General features: G+C 46.3%; 1 protein-coding gene and 1 long non-coding RNA gene across 17 annotated transcripts in view; both read left to right on the top strand.

The window, feature by feature from the left end:
* LOC114590339 (uncharacterized) overlaps positions 1 to 2764 on the top strand; it is a 104532-nt gene extending 101768 nt beyond the window's left edge. The window contains exon 8 of one of the 2 annotated variants that reach the window (XR_013391828.1): positions 2242 to 2764. This is a non-coding gene — a long non-coding RNA (uncharacterized LOC114590339). Of the gene's footprint in view, positions 1 to 2157 lie in introns of both variants that reach the window. The other variant, XR_013391825.1, reaches the window with a different exon arrangement.
* Positions 2765 to 6712: 3948 nt separating this feature from the next.
* Positions 6713 to 24256, top strand: part of CACNA1G (calcium voltage-gated channel subunit alpha1 G) — a 323096-nt gene continuing 305552 nt past the window's right edge. For 6 of the 15 annotated variants that reach the window (XM_028716617.2, XM_028716576.2, XM_028716563.2 and 3 more), the window contains exon 1: positions 6718 to 8029. In XM_028716617.2, the coding sequence (XP_028572450.2) occupies positions 7776 to 8029 (254 nt within the window). In that variant the 5' untranslated portion in view covers positions 6718 to 7775. Of the gene's footprint in view, positions 8030 to 24256 lie in introns of all 15 variants that reach the window. The other 9 variants (XM_028716569.2, XM_028716593.2, XM_028716545.2 and 6 more) reach the window with 4 other exon arrangements.

The following is a 24256-nucleotide window of genomic DNA, read 5'->3' as shown; positions in this document are numbered from 1 at the left end:
TCTGTTTATAGTGTATGTGCCTCTATACCAGGGGTCAGCAAACCTTTTCAGCAGGGGGCCGGTCCACTGTCCCTCAGACCTTGTGGGGGGCCAGACTATATTTTGAAGAAGAAGAAAAAAACGAATTCCTATGCCCCACAAATAACCCAGAGATGCATTTTAAATAAAAGCACACATTCTACTCATGTAAAAACACTCGATTCTTGGGCCGTCCACAGGCCGGATTTAGAAGGTGATTGGGCCAGATCCGGCCCCCGAGCCATAGTTTGCCTACCCATGCTCTATACAGTGGTACCTCTGGTTGCGAACGGGATCCTTTCTGGAGGCCCGTTCACAACATGAAAAGAACGCAACTCGAAGCAGTGCATCTGTGCATGTGCGGGTTGCAATTTGTCACTTCTGTGCATGCACGTGATGTAATTTTGAGCTTCTGCACATGTGCGAGCAGCGAAACCCGGAAGTACCCCTTTCTGGTACTTCCAGGTTGCCGCGGGACATAACCTGAAAGAATGTAACATGAAGCAGACGTAACATGAGGTATGACTGTACACTTAATGAGCACCTTTTAATGCAAATATCTGTTTTGGTAATGTATTTCCTCCTTTTCCATGATGCACAAATGGCCACCCTATTTACTGGGCTGTCCCTTTGCCTTGTGAGGAATAGACCTGGAAGCAGGAACATCCACCATGCAGGGATGCTGGCACTTACCGGTAGCTGGCTTCCTAGCATGTGTGTTGCTATGGATTGTGGGGAGGGAGAGGTGGTAGAGAGGACACTGTGGTGCAAGTGTTGTAGAGGGAGCATGAGATTGGATCTGTTGGTGTGTTCGCAATGTGCCAACCACCCTGCCCCCCCTCCCTATAAGCCACAGCTATGCCCTTTCTGGGAGGCTAGGTGAGTGCTGCCACCCAGCCCACAGGATGCTCCTGCCTGAGAGAATGCAAACACTTTAAGGCTGCAACCCTGTGTGCAACTTCCTGGGAATAAGCCCTATTGAAAAAGCACTGATAGGATTGCCCTGGTGTAGCTTTCTTAAGAAAGTAGTCCTAGTTGTGTCATGTGACAAACAATTTAAATAAGGGAAAGTTGGCAAGTCACTCCTTAAATTTTGTCAAGCAGCATACGACAAAAATAAACACACGAGAAAAACCCTCCTAATCTGATATCCTATAAATACCACAAAAGACTTGCAAAAAAACCAAAAACCCGTTTAACCATTCAGTCTGCATCAGAGCATTGCTGACTCCAAACAAAAGGATGCTTTTAAAAAAATCTAAACTGTTCTTATAGACCTAACTTTAAAAATCTAGACCGGGGTTGTCACAGTCATGGTGAGATTTTGAAGTGAAGAAAAATGCTTGAATTCTCCACCATATACAAACCATGGAGTTGGAGCGTTCTCTGTTTAAAAACTAAACAAACAAAGCAATTTAAAAATGAAACAAATAAAAACCAGAATCTTGACAAATAAATAAAAGCAACTTAAATGAAAGCAAAACAAAAACAGCTGTGTGGATGTGCTTATATAAAGTTAAATATAAATAATAATACAGAAAATTAAAACAGAATAAAAACAGTGATGTTAATAGAGCTCTGTGAATACATGATTCACAGTAGCTCACTAAGGTAGACCTCTTCCCACCAGTTCCAATTCATGCACTGAAGTTTCTGATAGACACTTCTATCTGTGGTGTTTGATCTAGGATGGCTTATTCACTCATGAAAGTCACCACGTAGACCCTGGAGTCACCAAGTCACCAAGTGATGAAAACACAGGTATGAAACACTCAAAACCAATATACTTTTATTTATGGAAATGGAGGCATCCAAATCTTGGCCATGTTTTCATCTAACCAGCCTGAATTTCTGGCTTTTAGGGTAGGATTGAAATTAAAATTGAATTTGTCAACCTCTCCCCTTTAGCCTGAATTACAAATCCACTCCTGCCCTTCTCCCAAGAAATAGAATTAAAAGCTAACTAAACTGCTTTTTAAACACACTCACGCTGTTTTCGATGATCTGGTAGTTCAATGAGAAGACTTGATATTTCCAGTTAGCTAGCTAACTTGACGCTTGAATTTTCAAACTTTGGAGTTCCGGGCCTACTAAACTGCAGTGAGTGGCATACTTAATTGACTTTTAATATATTTACAGCTGTCAAAGCCTCGCTGATCCCCCTCCCCCACCCTTCATTTGACATTTGGACGGAAACCACCAAGAGAGCTTTCTTACTTCCAGAAATCCCAGCTGAAGAGAGGCAAAGCAGAGCCACAAGAAGAACCTTCTGTCCATCCTCACATTTCCTTCCACTGTGTCCCTGTTCTGGAAGCCAAGGGGATCTTGGATCCAAAGCCTGCGCTGCTGTGGACAAGTTGGAAACAGAATGTTACATTCATTGGCCCAGCTCCATGGCAAACGAAGATGGATTCCGAATTTCTGACAAAAATGGAAGTGGCCAAAGTGAAAGTTGAATCATGAGGCGGAACACACAGTCTGCTCCTAAGCTTCAGCTTCGTCAAGAAGGGCCAGTGATGCATTCAAGAGGTAAAGATGCAGCTCACACACACACACCCTGTGGCATAAACACATTAGAAACAAGGGAGAGGCAACAGCACAGAAAGTTTATACTATTTATATCTATGTACTATCTGGGATGCTGGTGGTGCTGTGGGTTAAACCACAGAGCGTAGGACTTGCTGATCAGAAGGTTGGCAGTTTGAATCCCCACGACGGGGTGAGCTTGCTTTGCTTGGTCCCTGCTCCTGCCCACCTAGCAGTTTGAAAACACGTCAAAGTGCAAGTAGATAAATAGGTACCGCTCCAGCGGGAAGGTAAACGGTGTTTCCGTGCGCTGCTCTGGTTCACCAGAAGCAGCTTAGTCATGCTGGCCACATGACCAGGAAGCTGTACGCCGGCTCCATCAGCCAATAAAGTGAGATGAGCGCTGCAACCCCAGAGTCAGTCATGACTGGACCTATTGGTCAGGGGTCCCTTTACCTTACTATCTGGAACATCTTCCAGATGTTCTTGGACCCCGGTTCCTATCAGCCCCAGCCAGCATAGCCAATGGCTAGGGATGATGTGAGTTAAGCAACATCTGGAGATGTGGGGTCCACACTGAAAGGTGATGCATGGGCTCCCCATCCGTGCGACGGAGCTATTTCCAACGCACTTGCCCAACAAACTATTTCGGAGGGTTGTTGAGAGCCTTCAGTGGATAAAGGGGTGTTTAGATTGGGCATGGCCAACTGGTAGACCCATGAGCCACATCTTTGTCACCCACACTGTAAATCTAGGATGCAGGTTGAGACATCTTCTGTACTTGACTTGGTGGAGTACACTCCTTCTCATCAAATTAGCTCGAGTTGGCAAACATCCTTTGAATTTCTGTGGCCCAGTTTATGATGTATTGTAAGTACTTCAAAAATTCACTGTGACTACATGATAGAAGACTCCAGCAAACCAATTCATATTCTCTGACGGGACTACCCAAAGCCAATCCTGCAGCTATTTAGAGAGGGGTTAACACTATGGTGAATCACAGAAATCTGACCATGTTGGTCTTGTGAAGCCTAGAATTTTGTGATGTCCCAGGGTACATTTGCACAACTAAAATCATCCACACTTTGGTCTGACACTTTCTTGACGTGTGTATACATCAAGATCTGGAATAACCCCTCGTTTCCATCTGACACATAGCACATCTGATGTTCCCAGTTAAAGTATTGACGTTACACAAGGCCAGAGCCTGCAGGCCACTTTAGGATGGTCTGGATGTGGTCAGGGCTGAATTAAAGTGATATATCAACAAGCCTTGTCTTTTGTTGACAATTTTACTCTGTACAGCCTGAGAAACATACGCCCTGGTTAATGTCTTGCACCAGTTCCCTGTATAGTAGCAACTTCTCAAGACTGTTCCTCTGCAGGCTCTTGATCTTGACATCTCCTCTTCCTGGCTCCCCAGCATCCCTTAAACTTCATTTCCTCACCAGCTCTCCCTGAACGCCTGTTGTTAAATCCCTTCTCTGTTCTGCTGATAGTGCTAATTCCACACTTCTTTTGCTCTGCCTCTCGCCTGTCTACCCAGACATCAGAAACCCACCAGCCAGATGACCTGCTTATTGCTTGCTGCTTGATTCTTATATCCCCAGGCTGTTTCCTCCCTTATCGAGTCTCTTTCCTTGAGCCATGTGCCTATCTTTTTTCGTTTGTTCCTCTCAAGTGGCATTCCCTCCTTGGGCTCACATCTTTGCTTAGTTCAGCTGTTTCCTTATCCTGCCTTTATCCTGTCATCTTTGGAGGCTGAGCCAGAGGAGGGAGCTCAGAGCGCTGAAAGCTATGGCGTGTTTGGGGAGGGGGGTGGAAGGCATTTCTGAGCAATGCACACCAGGGTGCTCCCTCTCCCCATACACTTGCCCTTTCCTCCAACCCATAACCTCTGTATTACTAATGACGGAACAGGCATCTGGGCAATTTATTACATTTGTAACCCAACCCCCCCCCCCCAAAAAAAACCACACTTCATCCTAGGAAGCTCAGGGACACACGTGGACCACCTGATCCCTTATTACCTTGCCTAATCACTGAGATTTGAGGGTGGGGGCAAGCTTTCTCATGGCTCAGACAGACAGTCATAAGGACCAGAAGCTGGGCACTCAGTGTTGTGGGCCCAAGCCTGTGGAACTCCCTCCCAACTGAGACTAGAGAGACTGAACTCCAGGCAAACACAGCAAAGACTTTCTTATTCCAGTAGGCATTCTGAGGTAGCTCGGGTTTATGATCAATTGTTAACTGTTTTTTCTCCGTTTGTTTTGTTTTTATGTGCGCCACTAATAAATACTAGTGGGACGCGAGTGGTGCTGTGGGTTAAACCACAGTGCCTAGGGCTTGCTGATCAGAAGGTTGGCAGTTCGAATCCCCACAACGGGGTGAGCTCCCGTTGCTCGGTCCCTGCTCCTGCCAATCTAGCAGTTCAAAAGCATGAACTACAAGTAGATAAATAGGTACCGCTCTGGTGGGAAGGTAAACAGCGTTTCCGTGTGCTGCTCTGGTTCGTCAGAAGCGGCTTAGTCATGCTGGCCACATGACCCAGAAGCTGTATGCCGGCTCATTTGGCCAATAAAGCAAGATGAGTGTCACAACCCCAGAGTCAGCCATGACTGGACCTAATGGTCAGGGGTCCCTTTAGCTTTACCTTAAGCAATATATAAACAGATGAAATGGTTCTTCTCCACCTTTAATCCTCACAATGAACTTGTGAAGCAGGTTAGGCTCAGAGAGTGTGTGACTGGCCCAAAGCCACCCAGTTAGCTCCAAGTGGAGATTTGAACTCGAATCTTCCTGGTCCTAGTCTAAGGTTCAAGGCATTGCCCTGCTCTGGCAGTATGTGCGACTGGCATGTGTTTTGAACTGGAAGTGTGTACGTGTGGCACGCTCGGGAATGCCTCTGAGAGAGAGACAGGTGGGGGAGAGAATTACTGAGGTACCAATTAGTCTGGGGATTTCACACAACATTCACTCTTCTGGGTTGTACCACCTCCAGCTGATCCTGTGATTCCCCAGTCTGTTCCTCTTGGACTAGCAGGGGCTACCAGCATGGGACTTTGTGGCTTGTTTGGACCTGAAGTAGAGTCAGGTCTATTTTCCTGTCTGCTTTCAGGTGTTTCTGTGTTTCCTGGCCTGGCAGGCTAGAGGCAAAACCATGCCAAGGTGTTTGAGGATGGGAAGGTGGGGGCTACATATGTCCTGCTATACTGCCTAACTCATACCGTGGACTTGACTTGTAGCATGTTCGCCAGAAACCTTGACCACCAGACCATCCTCCTCCTCCTCTGCTACAGAGATGCACGAAGTTGTCTCCAGGCACAAATGCAGGAACCGCTTCCAAGACCAGCTGTGGTTATTTGTCTCCCGCGATCTGTGCAGCAACAATACAGCAGTACAATGCCTCTGGGCATGTACAGAGAACACCGTTCTCACCATAGAGAAACAACAAGATTTGTGCGTTTGGTCTCCAGGTAGGGAGTGAGCCACTGCAGTTTCCGTCTAGAAAATGGCTTTGACCTGACCCCTTGCGCCTAGAGAAGGGAGGGCGAAACTCCCACAGATTTGCCCTGGATCTGGAGCGGATCCTACCCTGGTGCCCCTCCTTAGTTCCCCGCCAGGATGCGCCCCTTTGCCTCCTTGATCAGCGGCACCTTCTTCAGATTGATGCCCTCCTGCTCCTCCTCCGGCCATGTCCAGTCCCCGCCACCCCCTGGAGCAGGAGGGAGGCACCAGGGACTACGCTGGTGCAGCAGCGCTCACAGCTCTCTCCCGATCGGCTGCTCTTGGCCGTCCTTCTCGCTTGCTCTCCTGCCGAGTTGCTTCTGCTCTCTTCGTCCGCATTTGTTCCATCGCCTCTCGCTCATTCCCCTCTTTGCGCTCCCTCAAATCCTCCAGCAAGCCTCAGGAAGCTCGGCTGCCCTCGTTTATGCGCCGAACTGGGGCTCTCCTCTGCCGCCGCCGCCGGCACCCCACAATCTGGGGCAAGGGAAATGACTCCGATCTGCACCATTCAAAGGGAAGCCCCAGCCCTCCTCGAAGAGATCTGAGAGTGGTGGAAGCGGGCTCGGTGCCTGGGCAGCTCAGGGGCCAATCCGAGAGGGGCTCTGCCCCACCCGCGCGCCCCATTGGCTCTCCACGCCCCATGAAGGCGCTTGAGGCAGCCGGGAGGGGAGGGTACCTAGCGGCGCTCCGCTAACTGTGGCTGCTTCCAGCTGTGGTTCTCGCCCGGGCTATATCTTTTTTCTTATGGCTGCCTCCCGCGGCCAATGAGGAGGGTCTGAAGGGGGCTCGGGATTGGCTGGCGCCGCGGCTCCGGGGCGGAGCTCCGGCTTGAAGTTGGAGTGAGGGATCCAGCTGTGAGGTGCTCGGAGCGCCCAGCTTTTTCGCTCGCTTCTCCCGTCCGGCAGAGGCAGCGGCGAGGAGGAGCATCCCTCCTCACCGTCCTTCCTGCGGCTCCGGCTCCGCGCGCGTTGCATCTGCTCTTCCCCACCCCACACCTCGCCCCAAACCTCGTGTCACCCCTCCCCACCCTCTCCAGTAGCCCCCGCAGGGCGGGAGGAGCCCAACCTACAGGAGAGGCTCCTGGACACCCCTCACCCTCTCTGGATCCCTTCCAAACCCTTAGGATACCCCGCGCAGTCCCCGGCACGACGAGGATGCTGAGGCTGGAGGAGTAGGAGCGGAGTCTCCCCATTCAGCCGGACCTGAAAGAGGCGCCCCCCGCAGCAGTCTCCGTCGTCTTCTCTCGCCCGGCAATGCGCCCCGGAGTTGGAGCGCGGAGGAGCTGGGTGGATCATCGGGGCACCGGCTCCCACCCTCCTCGCCGCTAACCGGGGACTCCCTCCTTCCCCCAGCCCTCCTTCCCCGGCTGCCTCAGGATCTTGGGGGAGAAAGAAGGCGCCAAAAGTGACGAGAAGCTCCCGTGCCGGCTGCGGTCTGGATCCCGATGGAGAGAGCGGGGTTTACGCAGCCGCCCCAGCGGGAGGGGAGGAGGCTCCCTCGCCGCTTCTGAAGCCCCTTCCTTTCCCGAGCCAACCCCGCTGCCACCCCACACCGCGATCCTCCCCATGGCCAGCGATTCTTCCCCACCAGCCCCATGGCCGGCTCATCATCCTAACGCCTAAGGAGCTCCTGCCCTCTCCCATCCCGCTCCCTGCCTCTCTCCTCCCGGGGCGCATCTTCTTTCCTTCGGTCAGCTCGTCGGACCCGGGTCTGGTGGCCGGAGAATGGACGAGGATGGACCGCGAGCAGCCGAGGAGCAGGACCCGGAGGAGGACAGCGCCTCCAAGACCTTCGTCCGCCTTAATGATCTCTCGGGAGATGGAGGTCGCTCGGTCCCCGGGGACAAGGAGAAGGACCCGGGCAGCGGGGACTCGGACGGCGAAGCGCTCCCTTACCCGGCCCTCGCGCCGATCGTCTTCTTCTATTTGAGCCAGCACAGCCGACCCAGGAGCTGGTGCCTCAGGATCGTGTGCAACCCATATCCTTTTTTCCACCCCCACCCCACCCCCCAAGGTGGCAGGGGCAGGTGGCCGCCGCCGGCGCGGCCAAGGTAAGCCGGGGCAGTCGCCCTCCCTTCCGCAGCTTGAAGGTAAGCGAAGTTTCCTCTCCTCGCTCGTCCCAGCAGCCCAAGAAGTTGCGTCTTCCCGGGGGGCGAGTGGGGGGTTGCTGCCGCCGCCATAAAGACCTCTGGACCACCAGCCTGCAAGCTAGTCCATTTGTTGCAAAAAGCTTTGGGGGGGGGGGTAGACAAAACGCAACGCAAATAATTGAGGGAGGAGAAAGCTGTTTATTCCCAGAGGAAGCAGCCTGTCGCATGCAAGGCGCCTTACCTTTAAAAAAAAAAATAGGGGAAAAAAAATTATGATGATTTCCAAACTTTTGAAGCTTTTTCTACAGGGCAGGAAAGAAGTGGTGTGTGGTGTTTTCTTATGTGCGTGTGTGTTGGTGGAGATCTCCCCGTCTCTGTGTCTCTCTGCTACGTCTGTCTCCAATTCATGACTTGGAAGTTTTTCCAGAATCTGTTGAAGGGGTTTCTCAATGTTTCCTGCCCTACTAGGCAGGGATTTCTCTGGGGCTGAAGTCATAACATGGAATTCCAGAAAAGTACTAGAAAATGGAAACAATATGTAACTCTCAATGGAGAGAAGAACTATGGGAAGGAAACAAGAGCAGGTCTCTCGCGCGCTCTCCCTCCGAGACGGATTTGCTCTGATTCCCTCTTGCCTCTTCTTTCTCTCTCTCTCTCTCTTCCCTCCGCCCCCCCCCCCGCAAGCTTTCCTTCTCATCTTTTAGCTGAGGAGATGAGAGCCGGAATAAAACTTAACATGGATAATCCTGGATTGCTCTGCTACAAAAACACAACATCTAAAAAAGGTCTATCTTCTCCCCAGGAGGAAAGCTGGGCGGACAGTTGCTACCATAGCATGATCAACTCGGAGGGTACAGTTGCAAGAGAAGTTTGAAGGGTGGGGGGACTTAATCTTCAGGAACCCGCCCCCCCCCTTTCCGTTCTTTCTGTGCATTTCCGATCCAAAGAACTATGATTTCAAAGGACAACACACACACAAGTGCCCCCACCCACGAGAAAGAAACCTCAGGGAAGTCACTGGGCATGTATGAATGTAATCCATCTATTTATTTATACACGAAATCTACCTCCCACCCTCACCTCAGACCCAGACATAACAATGTGTCCTGAGCTTCTGGCCTCACATTTATTAAGCAAAAGTTAGCATTTCCTAGACGCTTCCCCCCCCCCCACTCCCCAACCCGCACCCTCCCACCTTCTCTCTTGAACGGTGGATGGATGCAGAGGAGATATAAATAAATAAAGCTTTTAATAATTTCCCTCGCCTTCAACAACTAGGCAATTTTAGCGGGGAGATATGAAGAATGTTTCTTTTTAAAAAGTCTCTGTGTGAGAGAGAATTAGACTGTAAAGGGAGTTCAAGGAAGCCAGCGACTGCTCCATCTACGGTACTGCAGTGACAAGAGAATGTGGGGTTCTCTCCCTCCCCCCCTTTTAAAAATATAATTATAGCATTTGCATGACAGAGAGAGAGAGAGTCTTTCTGGCAAACACATACACAAAGCTTGCCCTAGCAGAAGCTCCTTTCACACCCATCCTATTTATTGTATGATTTAGTTACAGTTTAAAGCACGCACGCCATAATTTATGGCAGGCTTTTAAACAGGGATCTGATGTACACAAAAAGGGGTTGGGGGGAACAAACCACAAATGGGGGAAGGAAGGGGAAAGCTGCATATGGTGGGTTGCTACCCCTACCCCCAGAATCTGATGGAAATGTAAACTTAAGTGGTTTAGGCACAATCCAAGGGGCAATTCTGCTGCGTGTGGCACTGACATGAAGAGGGGTCATCTTGGCTAGTTCCCATTCATTCCAAAAGGGAGACTTTCCAGTGGATGGTGGCCCATGGTGGCAACCGCCTCACTGCACCATGCTTGCCGGTTCAAATACAACACTGAACCAGCAGTGGGAGCAAAGTCCTGAATCTGATTCAGAAATCAGGGAGCTTGACAATACCGTAGCTGGTCCGTTCTGTTATTGGATAAAAGTAGTGAGGATCCTTCCATGGGAATGGCCTGTGGGATCCCCCCCCCTCTATCCCCTTCCCCACTGACTTTTGTTTGTACACTTACGGATTACGCAAGGCCAGTCTATACAGATGAATGACCTGGAGGGTCGGGAATCCTACAGGGAATGCTGAATAGCCAGCTGCCAGGAATTTTGCCCCAAAAGGAAAACAAGTCTCATCCAAACTACGAACTGAAATCAGTTTGAAACAGCTTTAATTATCATGATTTCTCCGAAAGAACCTGGAAAGCTGATTATATAATTTTATTAGAGATCCTTAATCCCACCGTAGTACAGTTCTCGGGGTTCATTGGTAGGAAGCCAACCAGCAGGCAGGCAGGTATACTGATATTTAAGCACGGCAGCAGCAGCATCTAAGCCATATTGTGTTGTGCATTGGTGGAAGCCATAAGAGTTAAGCAACTTTGGAATATGGGGTATGTTTGTCATGTAGGCAGATCAGGTGCAACCGGTCAGGTGTGTGTGTGCGTGCGCGCACAGAGCCACTGGGACTGAGCAGCATTTGAGAAGCAGCTACCCTGAAACATTTCTGTCAGCAAGCCCTACTGGACTTAGTCATGTGTACATACATTGAGAGTAGAGGCCTCATGAACCTTGAGAGACTGGGTGGTGTGTTCGCCCCATCCCCTGCCCCAGCCAATTTGGACAGACCCGGGCTTAGTGAAGACGCAATGAAGTTACTAGTGCCAAAGTAAAAACCCTTTTGCAGTCTTTGTATGTGCTTAACTGTAGTTGGGGGGGGGGAGTGCTTCCCCCATAAACGGAATTCTTGATTAGAAGGAATGTCTTTTGATCGCTCTCAGACTTTGTGAATGTGTCTGCTCTAGACATTTTCTTCACATTAGATGTGAAGTTCAAATATGTAGTTACCTGAGCATCTGAACGAAAGAACCTTAGAACCACTTGCGGGGGGGGGGGGGACTCCACTATCCTTTGGGACAAAAGAAACAAGATGGGAAGTTAAGGAAGGCCATGTTGGGTCAGCCCAGTGGTCTCTCTAAGCTCAATAACTGGGTGTCCAGAAAGTTAATAAATGTGACAAAACAATGATATTCACCAGTCCTTGCTGGTCCCCAGAATCCATCACATATGACTATGGGGATGGGTTGTGTTTCTAGTTATTGTGATGGCTTTAGTTCTAACATTCAAGGCGCCAGACATCAGAATGAGTCTGGGGTGGTTTAACCACCTTTTAAAGACACTGGAAGACCTAATTGCCCCACTGATAATTAGTAGCAATTGAAAGAGATGCCTTGCATTCCCCCCACCAAAAAAGGAGGATATTTTGTTGTAGTTGGCTAAGACTACCACAATACTTGCGGCATTGAATTCTCAAAGTTTAATATGCATTTGCTGAAGGACGTATCTCTGCTACCTACCTGTTTCATTGATCCCAGCTCTTCTTCTCTATTCGCATGTTGTAATCCTTATTTTGTTCCTCTGAATTCCGTCTCCCTCCTGTGCTGAACAGTTAGAGTTGACAGTAAATAACCAGGCTGCTCTCTTTTTAGGGATATATTTATGAGTAATGATCTTTCTCCCAAATCCTCTTTTTTTATTTATTTCATGACTTCAGACAGTATCTCAGAAATATGCCGGGCATTTCTCTATCACATATGCTTTATTTCTTCTCATGGTAATTTCAGCAGCAGGAACTGTTAAATCCCAAATCTCATGGTCTTGTGCAGGTCTGGAATCTTAAGGTTTGGATCTTGGAGATCATGGTACATATCCCAGTATAGTGGTACCTCGGGTTACATATGCTTCAGGTTACATATGCTTCAGGTTACAGACTCCGCTAACCCAGAAATAGTACCTCGGGTTGAGAACTTTGCTTCAGAATGAGAACAGAAATTGTGCTCTGGCGGTGTGGCAGCAGCAGGAGGCCCCATTAGCTAAAGTGGTGCTTCAGGTTAAGAACAGTTTCAGGTTAAGAACAGACCTCTGGAACGAATTAAGTACTTAACCCAAGGTACTACTGTACAGCTGTGGATTAAATTACATGTGCTTGGGGGCTCAGTCAGTGTGCTTTGTCTGTTAGGTGGGTATAATAATAACCTTCTTCATGAGTTCTTGTGAAGCTGGATGAATCAAGGAATGATGAAATAGCTCAGTTGGTAGAGCATGATGCTTTGAATCTCAGGGTTGTGGGTTCAAGCCCCACATTGGGCAAAAAGTTTCCTGAATTGCAGGAGGTTGGACCAGATTACTGCACAGCCACCTGAAACCTCCAGATAACAAGGAAATAGATGGGGGGAACTGCAGCTAAGACAGTGATGCAGTGAAGACAAGGATGTGGTCCATAATAATGCCAGTCTTCAGACTAGGCAGCCCAGTCCCTAAGAACTAAAAGTTCACCAGACTGATTTCAGTGGAACATACACCCAAATAAAGCTGTGGTCCCATAGCATGCTTAATTGATTAGGGTCAGGCCAGAACATGTTCACGATTACACCCTCTTAAATCTGTTTTCAAACTTGCTTAGTATACCGCACCACCTTCAGTTGGTTCTACCCCCCTCCTGCACCTTATTTGCTCAGTTCAGGATAGATGCTTTTTGTAACCAGAAAGCGCATTTAGAAACAAGTCAACAAACCAAAACAGGTTACATTTTTGTCCTTGGGAAATGCATGTTATTTAAAAAGTCTCCCACTGGGCACCTGCGGGCACCGGTTCAAAGAGAGGCAGGCACTAATCATGGGCTGGAAAGCCAAAAAAATTCCACTAGGTGCTTGTTTCTCAGTAATGAACAAGAGAGCAAAGCGAAGAAGGGAACCGCAAGACCACGCTGGGTTAGAAGGAGATGTGCAGTGACCCCTTATCTGTAGCGAAGCAAAAGTTGTTTGTGGCTCGTCACCGATGAGAAGAAAAATGAGTTTTAATGTGTGGGTTTTCTTGCCCTGTAGTGAGCAAGAGAACTGTTCTTTTCTCCTCGGAGTATCGATCAGGACTTGCTGAAAGATTTAAATAAACCTCATGAAACCAGCTGGCATTACCCCTTCCTTTTGGAAGTATTTGACTCCTTTCCCTTTTAATTAATGATTGCTGCTGGGAGTTGGAAAAGTGCCTGTTTATGGTTTTTCCTCCCTCTCCTCATTAGTGTACTTGTTAAAAAAAAAGTGACTTAGTGCAACAGCAATATTTTAGGTTCATGTCAAATAAATAATTTCATCCAGCTTGGATCAGAACAGTCCCAAGTCTTCCAGTGCTACCAGCTGTTCAGAAGAAAGGGAAGGGACCATGTTTTAGAGGAAGAGGACATCTGATTGATATTCCCACCGATTCTCATTAGCTGCACAAAAACTAGCTTTAAGGGGTAGTGGGGTAACACTCTAAGTAGAATAGGTGGGGGAGGCATTTTCTCAGACTGTTTTCTCTTTTGCTAAAAGGAAAGTACAAAAAATGTTTAAAAAACTAGAAGGTTGTGGGCAGGGGTGGAGAAGGAGAGAAACAAGTTCTGTCCATCTTTTAGGATGAACCTAACTTCTTCACGGGTGGCACTGTGGATTAAACCACAGAGCCTAGGACTTGCCGATCTGAAGATCAGCGGTTTGAATCCCTGCGATGGGATGAGCTCCCGTTGTTTAGTCCCTGCTCCTGCCAACCTAGCAGTTCGAAAGCACCTCAAAGTGCAAGTAGATAAATAGGTACCGCTCCGGCGGGAAGGTAAACGGCATTTCCGTGTGCTGCTCTGGTTCGCCAGAAGCGGCTTAGTCTTGCTGGCCACATGACCTGGAAGCTGTCTGCGGACAAATGCCAGCTTCCTCGGCCTATAGAGCGAGATGAGCGCTGCAACCCCAGAGTCGGTCACGACTGGACCTAATGGTCAGGGGTCCCTTTACCATTACCTAACTTGTTCACATGAACTAATGCACAAACTGAAATGCCACCATCCTCCTTAGCATCAAATACCAATAAGGCACTGCAAAACCATTGAAACAGCAGGCTCACCCTGAAAAAATTTAAACAACTCAATAGGCTTGTTGGCATGAATAAGTGTCCAAGAGATCCCTAACAGTTCATTGCAATGATGCCTGCCAAATCTCTCTGCTGGGAGGGTTTCTCACAGTATGGGACAAGTGATACTAAATGCCCAACTTCCAGTTGAAGCCAGTTGGGCTTCTGAAACATGGGGCACAACATTAGACAGCAAAAAGGGAGAAAGTTTATTGATGAATGGTCTAGATTTATAACATACATAGAAACAAATTCTAGAGATATAAAAATCACAGTAGGTGTAATATAACTCTTGCAACGCGTAGATATTTTATAATGAAAAACTGCAGATTGGATTTAATATACATATAACCCAAAACCGAGATGGAGGGAAGTCAATTGTTAATTGTTGGTAATGTTTGTGTGTTGGTTGGTTTGGGGGTTGTGATTTGGTGGATGGCCTTGTTTGCTTTTGATATGTGACTGTTAACTCATTCTTTCTTTTTATGTTGTTGTTTTTCTTTCTTTCTGTCATTGTCCGGTAATGGAAAATGAATAATTTTTTTTTAAAAAAAAAATGAAACATGGGGCACAACAAACAGCCTTCCTCCAGGTGATCTCAGTGACTGAGTTGGGATATAAAGGCTCGGAGTTCAGACCTGGGTTTGAGAGATCCCCTTGACCTGCCTGTATAGAGGCAAGGAGAAGGCAGTACAACCATGTTCCTTCTGCTCCATCTCTCAGCAGCTTTTGCTACCATTGACCATGGGATTCTCCTGGACTGTTTCTGCAGGATGGAGAGTGGTGGTACTGTGGCTCCATTCCTACCTGTAAGGCTGTGTCCAGAGAGTAGCATTTGGTGCATGTTCTTCGGCCCCCTATGATATGGGGCGGCACAAGGCACTGTTTTGTCCCCCATACTTTCCAACATCTACATGAAGCCACTGAGAATGGTCATTAGGAGGCTTGGAGCAAGGTGTCCTCAGTATGCTGATGATACCCAACTCTGTTTCTCCATTACAACTGAGTCAAGAGAGGCTGTGCAAGCTCTGGACCAGTGCTTTGGTACAGTGCTGGACTGGGTAATGGTCAGTGCACTGAACTTGAATCCTTTAAATATGGAGGCCTTATGGGTGGGTAGTTCTTGTATCCAGGAGAGAGGTCAACTATCTGAAGGAGCAGGAATGCGGTTCGGGGTACTCCTTGATCCATTTATGTCACTAGAGGCCCACGTGACCTCTGTAGCAAAGTGTTGTTTTTTAAAATCAGGTCCAGGGTGGTATACCAGCTGTGGCAGCTCCTGGGGTGTGACAACCCAACCACAGTGCATTGGCAACTTCAAGGTTTGATTGTAAAGTGTTTTATGTGGGGCTGCCCTGGTATCTGGTTCAAAAGCTTCAGCCAGTGTAGAAGGCAGCAGCCAGTCAGCTCACAGGAGCAGATGACTGGGTACTGTACATGTTACTCCACTGCTGGGAAAGTTGCCAATTTGCTACCAGTTCAGGTTCAAGATACGTGCGTTAATCCACAAAGTGCTAAGCAACTTGGGACCAAAGTACATTAGGGACTGCCTGATTGTTTGTGCATCTTCTTTATCCATGAGGTCCTCTGATGGAACATGTCTGGTGGTTCCCCACACTCTGAAGTTTGGTTGGCCCCCCACTATGGGACCCCACTTTAGCGTGGCAGGATCTGCCCTGTGGAACTTCCTATCAATAGAGCATCAGTGGAAACCCCTCCCTCCAGCCATCTTTTGAAAACTTTTTAAAATTAGGCGGCCCATTACAAAATGTTTCCCCCTCTTTTAACCAGTCAGTATTTATAGATACATTAATGCTTTTAATTATGCTTGCATGGGTTTTTGTTGTTGTTGCTGTTTCATCCTTATATGTTGTACTCTGCCCTGCTATATTTTAATGGAAGTGCAGATTATAAAGTCGTAAATAAAATTAATGCAATTTTAGGTAAAATGCACATGCAAATGCATACAAAATTTCCTGCAGGCTTAAAAACAAACAAACCACAAACTGATATGGATACGTGGGAGAACTGAATTTAAGATTGGAGAACTGAATTTAAGATTAGAAACTGAAACTTTCCGTTCAGTTAGTTAGAGCATGGTGCTGATAGCACCAAAATTGCTATCAGGTTTGATCTCCATAAGGGGCAGCTGCATATTCCTGCTTTGCAGGGGGTTGAACTATTAGTAGTAGTAATAGTAGTACCCCTCCCATCTGACTAGGTCTCCCCAGCCACTTTGGGCAGCTTCCAGCATACACACAAACATAATTAAACAGCAGACATTAAAAATTCTGCAGGGTTGCCTTCAGATCTCTTCTAAAGGCTGTATAGTTATTTATCTCCTCCCTTGATGGGAGGGCATTCCACAGGGTGGGCATATAAACCTTTCGAAGTGGTCTTTTTGTAATCTGTAAACAAAATTAAGCTCTACCATTCTCCCACAAAGGTATATTTGTGCCTTGTTCCTCTTGTCAACCTCGATGATCCTCAGGGTTCTTTCCAATTCTGTGATCCTATGATCCTAAGAGAGCCTATGATTCTAAGGGGTGGCGTTGTGGTCTAAACCACTGAGCCTAGGGCTTGCTGATTGGAAGGTCGGCAGTTCGAATCCCCGCAATGGGGTGAGTTCCCGTTGCTCGGTCCCAGCTGCTGCCAACCTAGCAGTTCGAAAGCACGTCAAAGTGCAAGTAGATAAATAGGTACCACCCCGGTGGGAGGGTAAATGGCGTTTCTGTGCGCTGCTCTGGTTTCATCAGAAGCGGCTTTGTCATCTTGGCCACATGACCCGGAAAAACTGTCTGTGGACAAATGTCGGCTTCCTCGGCCAGTAAAGTGAGACGAGAGCCACAACCCCACAGTTGTCCGTGACTGGACTTAACTGTCAGGCGTCCTTTACCTTTACCCTTTACAGCTTGGCTCAAGACATCTTGCTTCCCCTAAGAACCTGTACCATGTGATCAAAGAGGTAGTACGCAGGGTCACAAATCCTGCTGGACCCAGTTCTTAAAACATAGACATTCCTGCAAAGGACTCTGGAAGGCCACATGTATAGGGAAGTTTTTAATGTTTGATGTTTTGCTGTTTGAAACCATCCAGAGTGGCTGGGGCGACCCAGTTAGATGGGAGGCATACAAATAAAAAATATTATTATTATTATTATTATTATTATTATTATTATTATTATTATATTGGCATCAGCATCATCATTATCATCTCAATCGCAGACTGCAGACTGCTGTAGTGGTTCTGTGAACATGGTTGACACACGGTCTGCTTATGCTGTTATTCACAGCCTGGGATATAATTTAAGCCCTGATGGGAAGATAACTATTTTGCAAAGTTCAGAATGTTGGGTCCTTGGGATCTTGCGTAATGGCATCTGTTTCCTTCCTATTTACCTTTCCCCTCCTTCCCTCCCACTCCTGTTGCCCTTTATTAATTCAATTAATTTACTTGCTGTATTTGTCAGACAAGGACAGATTGCGGAAACATGCAGTTTCCCAACTTGGCAGGGTCTACTTACCAGTGTGGGCTTTGTCATATGGCAATATAAATGATAAACTTTGCCATTTGCTTGGGGTGCCTGAGTGTTCTGCCAGTCCTGGTCCAGTGCCCTTGGCTTCCTCCCTGTGTCCCCAAGGTAAGGAGAGGCTTTGAAATAAACCAAACTTCTTCTTGGCTAGAGCAACCTAAGATTGCCCACATTGGTGATGAGAACACTCTTCCAAAAGGTCTCTACAAAGCTGTTTGCTATTTGGGTTGCCCTTGCTACTGTGAGTGAAACAGGGTACCAGGGGAAGGGAAGGGAAGAAGATAATAGATTGGTTTTGATGCAACATACTTAATATTTGGCTGCCTAGAATAAAATAACCATCAGGGACAAGAAGAATAACCTTATGGCAGCCCTTCCTGGTGGAATCTCTTGGAAGTCAAAACATCTCCTCATTTGAATTTCTGTGCTGTGTGACCTAGAAAATGGGAATGGGAATCTTTGTCTACGATTTCACATTTTACTAGAGATAAAGGCTGATATATGAAGATTTACATACCCAATCTTGGCTCGTAGGATCCTATCGGGGTGGGTGGATCTGTCTGTCTTTGTTTCTCTCAGTTTTCTTATTTTTCCAATCTTAAATTCAATTCACCACATTTCCACATCAGTTTGTGCCTGGGATTTGGGTTTTTTTTAAAGAGTCCTCATGGAAATGCATCAACGTTTTACTGCAAATTTCTCCGCATATGCACATTTTTGTGAAGCACCCCCCTCCCAATCCAACACATTTTTATATGCTATTTCACAATTATATGCACATGTTGCCTAGGATTTGTATTTTCCTACGCATTGCTTGGCTGGAGGAAGGCACTGCAAAGTTTGGAGAAATGCAAGATTTCGAAAGAGGGCTGTGCTTGTGCTTTGGTTCACATATTATTTCTGAATGTGCAAATTAGGTGAAATGCAAACGGAATTGAATCTTTCCCCTGTCCCAAGTGTCACTATCAGTGAGGTGCAGGTCAGGAAAATCTAGTTTGAAAATGAAGTCCCAGTTCTGTGGTTGCATTTCAATCGAGGGCCACAATTCTAATTCATTTGGGTTGAACCATTTAGTTAAGGTAAAAGTAGGACTATTGTACCCCAAACATGATGCTGAGAGCTGGTTGTGTCATACTGCTTTTTGAAGCTTACCTTGCATTTGCTTTGCCTCTCCTTCCCAACACCTACCTGCACACAAACCACAATGCCAGTCAGGTGGTGAATCATCTTGTAACAAGGGGAAACTATTTGAGAGGCACTTGTGGTTCTTACGGGTAATGGTAATCTCCAGTAATTTCAATAATGGGTTGTTCAGTATTTTCCATTTTTCTTGCTGCTTGATGAATGATGCAGTCATTGTTGCAAAGCTAAGGATGGAGATATATATATATATATATAATTGTATATATATTGTATATATATATAATTGGAGTTGTAGTGGTTGCAGAGAAAAGGCTGAAAGCATGATGGCAGTGTATGCTAAATGCTCAAAAATCAGAAGTGAAAAAGTGACTTCCTGTGGGCAGGGGGTGTCCTTACCCACCCCTTAAGGGAACGATGAATATAACACTGATTTATAGCCCTCCAGGGAGCTTTTAATACTATGAGATCTGGGATTTGTCAATGCATTTTCTAAATAAAAAGATATGCACTTGTTGACAGACATCTAACAGTGTATGGATAGAACCTCAGGATTGCATGTGAATTTCTGGTTTGAATATCAGTATGATGTTAACATCTTGGCATTGAAATTATAAGATCCTAAGTTTCCAAAAACTGCACTAGTTATAGATTGTGTGACAGCTACCCAAGTCTCCTAATTAACTAGTTGCACTCTAAGTCCACAAGGCATTTTCATGACCCTGTTGTAGCTTTGTGCAGCATAACCATTATGTGAAAAGAGCACACTAGTTCTTCTGAATTGCTGACCATTCAAAGTTGTTCTTTCAAGTTGCTTGAATGCTTGTGTATTGTGCTGCATAATAGTTTCTATCGGCAGTCTTTAGTAAACAGAGATGTTTCTCCACAGATGATACGAGGCATTCTGGTGCTTGAGGCAAAAAAACAAAAACAAAAAACAAAATGGTGCCTTGCCCACCATGATGGGAAGAAAACGAACTATTAAAATAAATTTGCCGTCCCTTAGTGATACCTCAACACCTCACCCAGTTTATTGGTAGAGATTTAGCCTTGTATTGTTAAGAAAGTGTTACGCGGTAAAGTGCTAACTATCCGTAACTCTTGCCAAAGCCATTACAAACAAATGGCATTAGCACCTTGCAGGACTGAGGCCTTTGGCTAAACTTGGAAAGAGATAGTGCTCTGGCGTCCAATTGTGCAACAGCCAGATTTAGAACGGTGGAGCCCAGCCAGTTTTGTTTTTAATGTTTAAGTTTAAATTGCTTTGAAAAAGCAGAATGGGAATTCTGGACTCGTTCCCTACAGCTGAAATATCATAGCTGACCTTGCATGGGTCAAGCAGCCGAGGTGTAAAACATTGACTTCCTCAACTCTATCCCAGTGGCTGACCCGACACTTGGGCGTCCCTTTTATCATAAGACGTTGTCTGCTTCTGTAGGTTGACGCACGAGGGACTGATACAAGTACGTGCCAGAGCACACTGTGGAAGAAGATAACAGCCACTGGCTTGCTTATGTCCCTAGCTTGTTTTCTGAGTAAGCAACAGTACTGCTAGCGCTAGAGCTGTGATTATTTATTCTGCTGAAATCCGTAGGGAAATTCATTGCTGTGGATTCCCATAGCGACACCTGATGATCTGACTTTGAGCAAACTTTTCAGTGTTCGCAGAGCGCAATCTCATCTCAAAGGCTACATTCCCCAAATATCACAGCAATCTCGAATCATCCTTGGAAGATTCCATCCGTGCAATTTTTTCCCCTGTGGCCCAAATGCTTGTAAACTAGAGCACCCCAAACACATCTGTTTCTCCAAGCCCTGGCAAGTGTTGCATTTCTAACAGTGGCATAGCGTGGGTTGTCAGCACCCGGGCAAGGCAAGTAATTTGCGCCCCCTAACTCTCACTCTGAGTGAGTGAGCCAGGTAGGAGCAGAGAGCTGCGAGTGCGAGCGCGCGCCCCCCAGATGTTGCGCCCGGTGCGGCTGGCCCCCCCTGCACCCCCCACGCTATGCCACTGATTTCTAATTAAGAGTGCCAAAGCCCAGCACGTTCCCTTGGTTCAATTCATGATGAGCAAATAGAAAATGAGCTCGTATGAAAATACATGGTTTCTTGCAGATCACGATGGTAGGCTGGAAGAGTACAGTCATCCTGCCACACAAATAGCCTTAAGACTGTGTTGTGCTGAGGTGCACTGTGGTGCCCCTCAGCCTCCTTGCGTTAGCACAGATGTAAATAACTTCATGTTCAAATAGCTGAACACTCCAGTGGCAGGTTTCTCAAAATGTCAGATTCAAATTCCCCAAGACAGAAGAGTTTCCTGCCAGGTAAAAATAAATGCCTTTCAGCAGCATAGAATAGTAGCTTGGACATCTCACACAGCGGGTAAAACGTCACAGGTGATAACTAACCATGTAGGGATAATCTAAATGGGGGCGGAGGGAAGCAGTGATTGATAGATGTCATCTTAGCTTTGGCAAAACAAAAACACCTTTAAAATTCCAGCTTCCGGAATATTCAACATTGGGGAAAACACAATTTTTATAAACTCTGAACAACCGCCCCCCCCCCCCCAAAGGAAGGTTACATCTTCGTCATAAACAGCACCTTTAGATTTTTTAAGTTGTATAATACTATATGTGATATGTACTGCTTTTTGAAAATAAAAAACACTTAATTACAAAAAAAAAACTTGGAAGAAAACCTTAGGAGTTGAAGAACTACTGAGAACCAGATTAACAAATGAAGAGTTATGAAACCTGATGACATAAAAAATTGATATAGCTCTAGCTAGTGATGGCATTGCAAAAATCATCCATGCCTCTTTTGTAAAAGCTCCATACTATTCACATGCCTGTAAAAGCCAAGCTGAGCAGGCATCTGCTGCTAGGAATAGCACTGCTTCTTGCGATGTCCTTTGGCCATTGCATGGAAAGCACAAGCTATTGTTCCTAGAATGGTATAACTTTTGCCTACTACAAGGCGGGGAGAATGGCATTTCATACCTAGAAAGCAGTGTGGCATAGTTGGCTAGACTTTGACAGCAAGACTCAGAAAACCCATGTTTATAATACTCAGACATGAAAATTACTGAATGACCTTGGGCCAAGTGTAATAAATACATTAATACTAGCTAGGCTTCCTTCCCTTTTATTGACAAAAGGCTCCCTCCTGGTTTTAAGAAGTACACGCCAGACAGAATTCCAACAGCTAAAGCACCCCTGTCTCTATTCATGTTCTGTCCCCCAAAATAAAACATTTTAAACAAAAAACCCATAGTTTTCTTAGTGCCTCCTTCCTATCAGCCCTAATTTTATTGAGCCTTTGTCAGCTACTTGGAAGGAAATCGGCCTGGAGTTTAAAGCCACACTCCTCAGTTGAATGCAACTTCTGGAGGCAACCTCTTCACTTTTCATCAGCCCCAATTAACATCCATCTTAGTTTTCACCCTGAATGTATATGAACAGTGCACTTGTATAGCACCTGCTTAATGCTAAGGTGGTGCTTCACAGAGGACACCCTTTATTTTGAAGAGCAGTCAGATGACAGTCCTCTCTTCGAAAGTGCCCTTCATTTGAGAGCTGTCCAGCCTAGTTCTGGAATACAGATAAAGAACCATAAGATGGCAGAGCAAGAGTCTTGAAGTTGCCCATCAGCAGATATTGGCAGCTGATCAGGAGGCTAGGCTGGCCCACAACTCACCTGATGCTTCCCCACTATGGTGAGAATCAAAGATTTTCTTTGACCTCAGAGCAGCTGCACCAATAGCAAATCTAGGAGCTGTGGAATCTGTATATAAGTCTAATGTGGCACTGCAGAAATCAGTGATGTTGCTCCACGTGCAAGTTGGGAATTTGGATGACAAATACAGTGGTACCTCAGGTTACAAACGCTTCGGGTTACAAACTCCGCTAACCCGGAAGTAATACTTCAGGTTGAGAACTTTGCCCCAGGATGAGAACGGAAATTGTGTGGCGGCAGCAGAAGGCCCCATTAGCAAAAGCGCGCCTCAGGTTAAGAACGGTTTTGGGTTAAGAACAGACCTCTGGAACGAATTAAGTTCATAACCCGAGGTACCACTGTATGCTGTATAGATAGTTCTTGTGCGGTTAGACAGCAACAGTGACCAGACTGGTATTTTTGCTTCAAATGCAGGGAGAGGGACAAATATTGAGTAAAAAGATTGATTTAATTAATGAGGTGGCAGAGAAGATTAAATGTTCTTGCTGAACATTTGATGAAGAGTGGGGAAAAATAAATATTGCCTTCCCTCCCCACTGAGTCATCTCCCCCAAACACGACAAGAGGCTGTGAGCTCCCTGAGGCATAGAAACCCAGGCCAGAATTCTGGGCACTGTAGTTTAAGTGTTGTTGGCAATTGTAGCTCTGTGAGGGGTAAACTACAGTGCCCAGAATGTTTTTTTTGTGTGTGTGGAATATAATGTGCTTAGAATGTGATTTAAAAGTAAAGTGCGTATGCAGCCCTATTTTTTTTTCTTATTTGACTCTGCATAAGTGCTGTGTTTGATGATAGTGCAATAATAGTTATAGAAATGGGGAGACAAAAATCACCACTTACTTATTCAGCCATCAATAGACAGTAATTATTGGCTTCCATTGAATTCAAACATGGTGTAAACTAAATCTAAATGTCACTTATACACCGGTGTGTATATATCCCTCCATTTATAGATATTTGTGTTCAATGATTACCTCATTTACCTGACAGGAGAGGAAGAGAGCTCTGCCTTGTTTGTCATTTGTGCCTATGTGTAAATTTTTCAAGGACAGAGATGTTCATTAATTCCCCCTTCTGGGCTGTTGTGTGTCACATCTGGAAGTTTGTGTAGGAGTTTATCCAAGCACTGCAGCACAGTTACAGCTTTTTCTCATTTAAAAATCATAGGCTGGCATTTCGAATTGAGGGCTGGGGAGAGAAGGGGAGGTGGGGAGAGTTATCTGCCAAATGTGAGGCTGGAGGAGAATTGTAAATGATTTCCAGAAGTTCTAGTTCTCTCTCTCTCTCTCTCTCTCTCTCTCTCTCTCTCTCTCTCTCTCTCTCTCTCTCTCTCTCTCTCTGTGTGTGTGTGTGTGTGTGTGTGTGTCTGAAAACTGCACATATGAATGTCTGAATAAAATCAAATCTTTTGTCCCTTTGTGCATTTTTCTATTTAGCTTCACTTTTTATTAGTGGGTGCCAGGATGCAGTGAGACAGGGGGGAAATGGGTGAAGCGCTGGGAGGTTCATTTGGAGAGTGAGACTCCTGGAAGAAGAGGAGGGACTTGTGCCGTCATACTCTAATTCTGTGACTGTCAAATTGGGTTCTTGCCTCTTGCAGGAAATCCGGAACAAGGATTCCTACAAGATGTGTGACTGAAGACAGTCTCCGAGGCCTGTTTTTAATTTGTTAAGGGAGAAAGGAATTTCTGAAGTTGTTACTTCAGAGTAGGTTTGCCACCT

Source organism: Podarcis muralis, chromosome 2, assembly GCF_964188315.1.
Source record: "Podarcis muralis chromosome 2, rPodMur119.hap1.1, whole genome shotgun sequence".
Taxonomy (NCBI): domain Eukaryota; kingdom Metazoa; phylum Chordata; class Lepidosauria; order Squamata; family Lacertidae; genus Podarcis; species Podarcis muralis.
The sequence above is the reverse complement of the archived record's forward strand: the minus strand, read 5'-3'. Positions and strand labels throughout refer to the sequence as shown.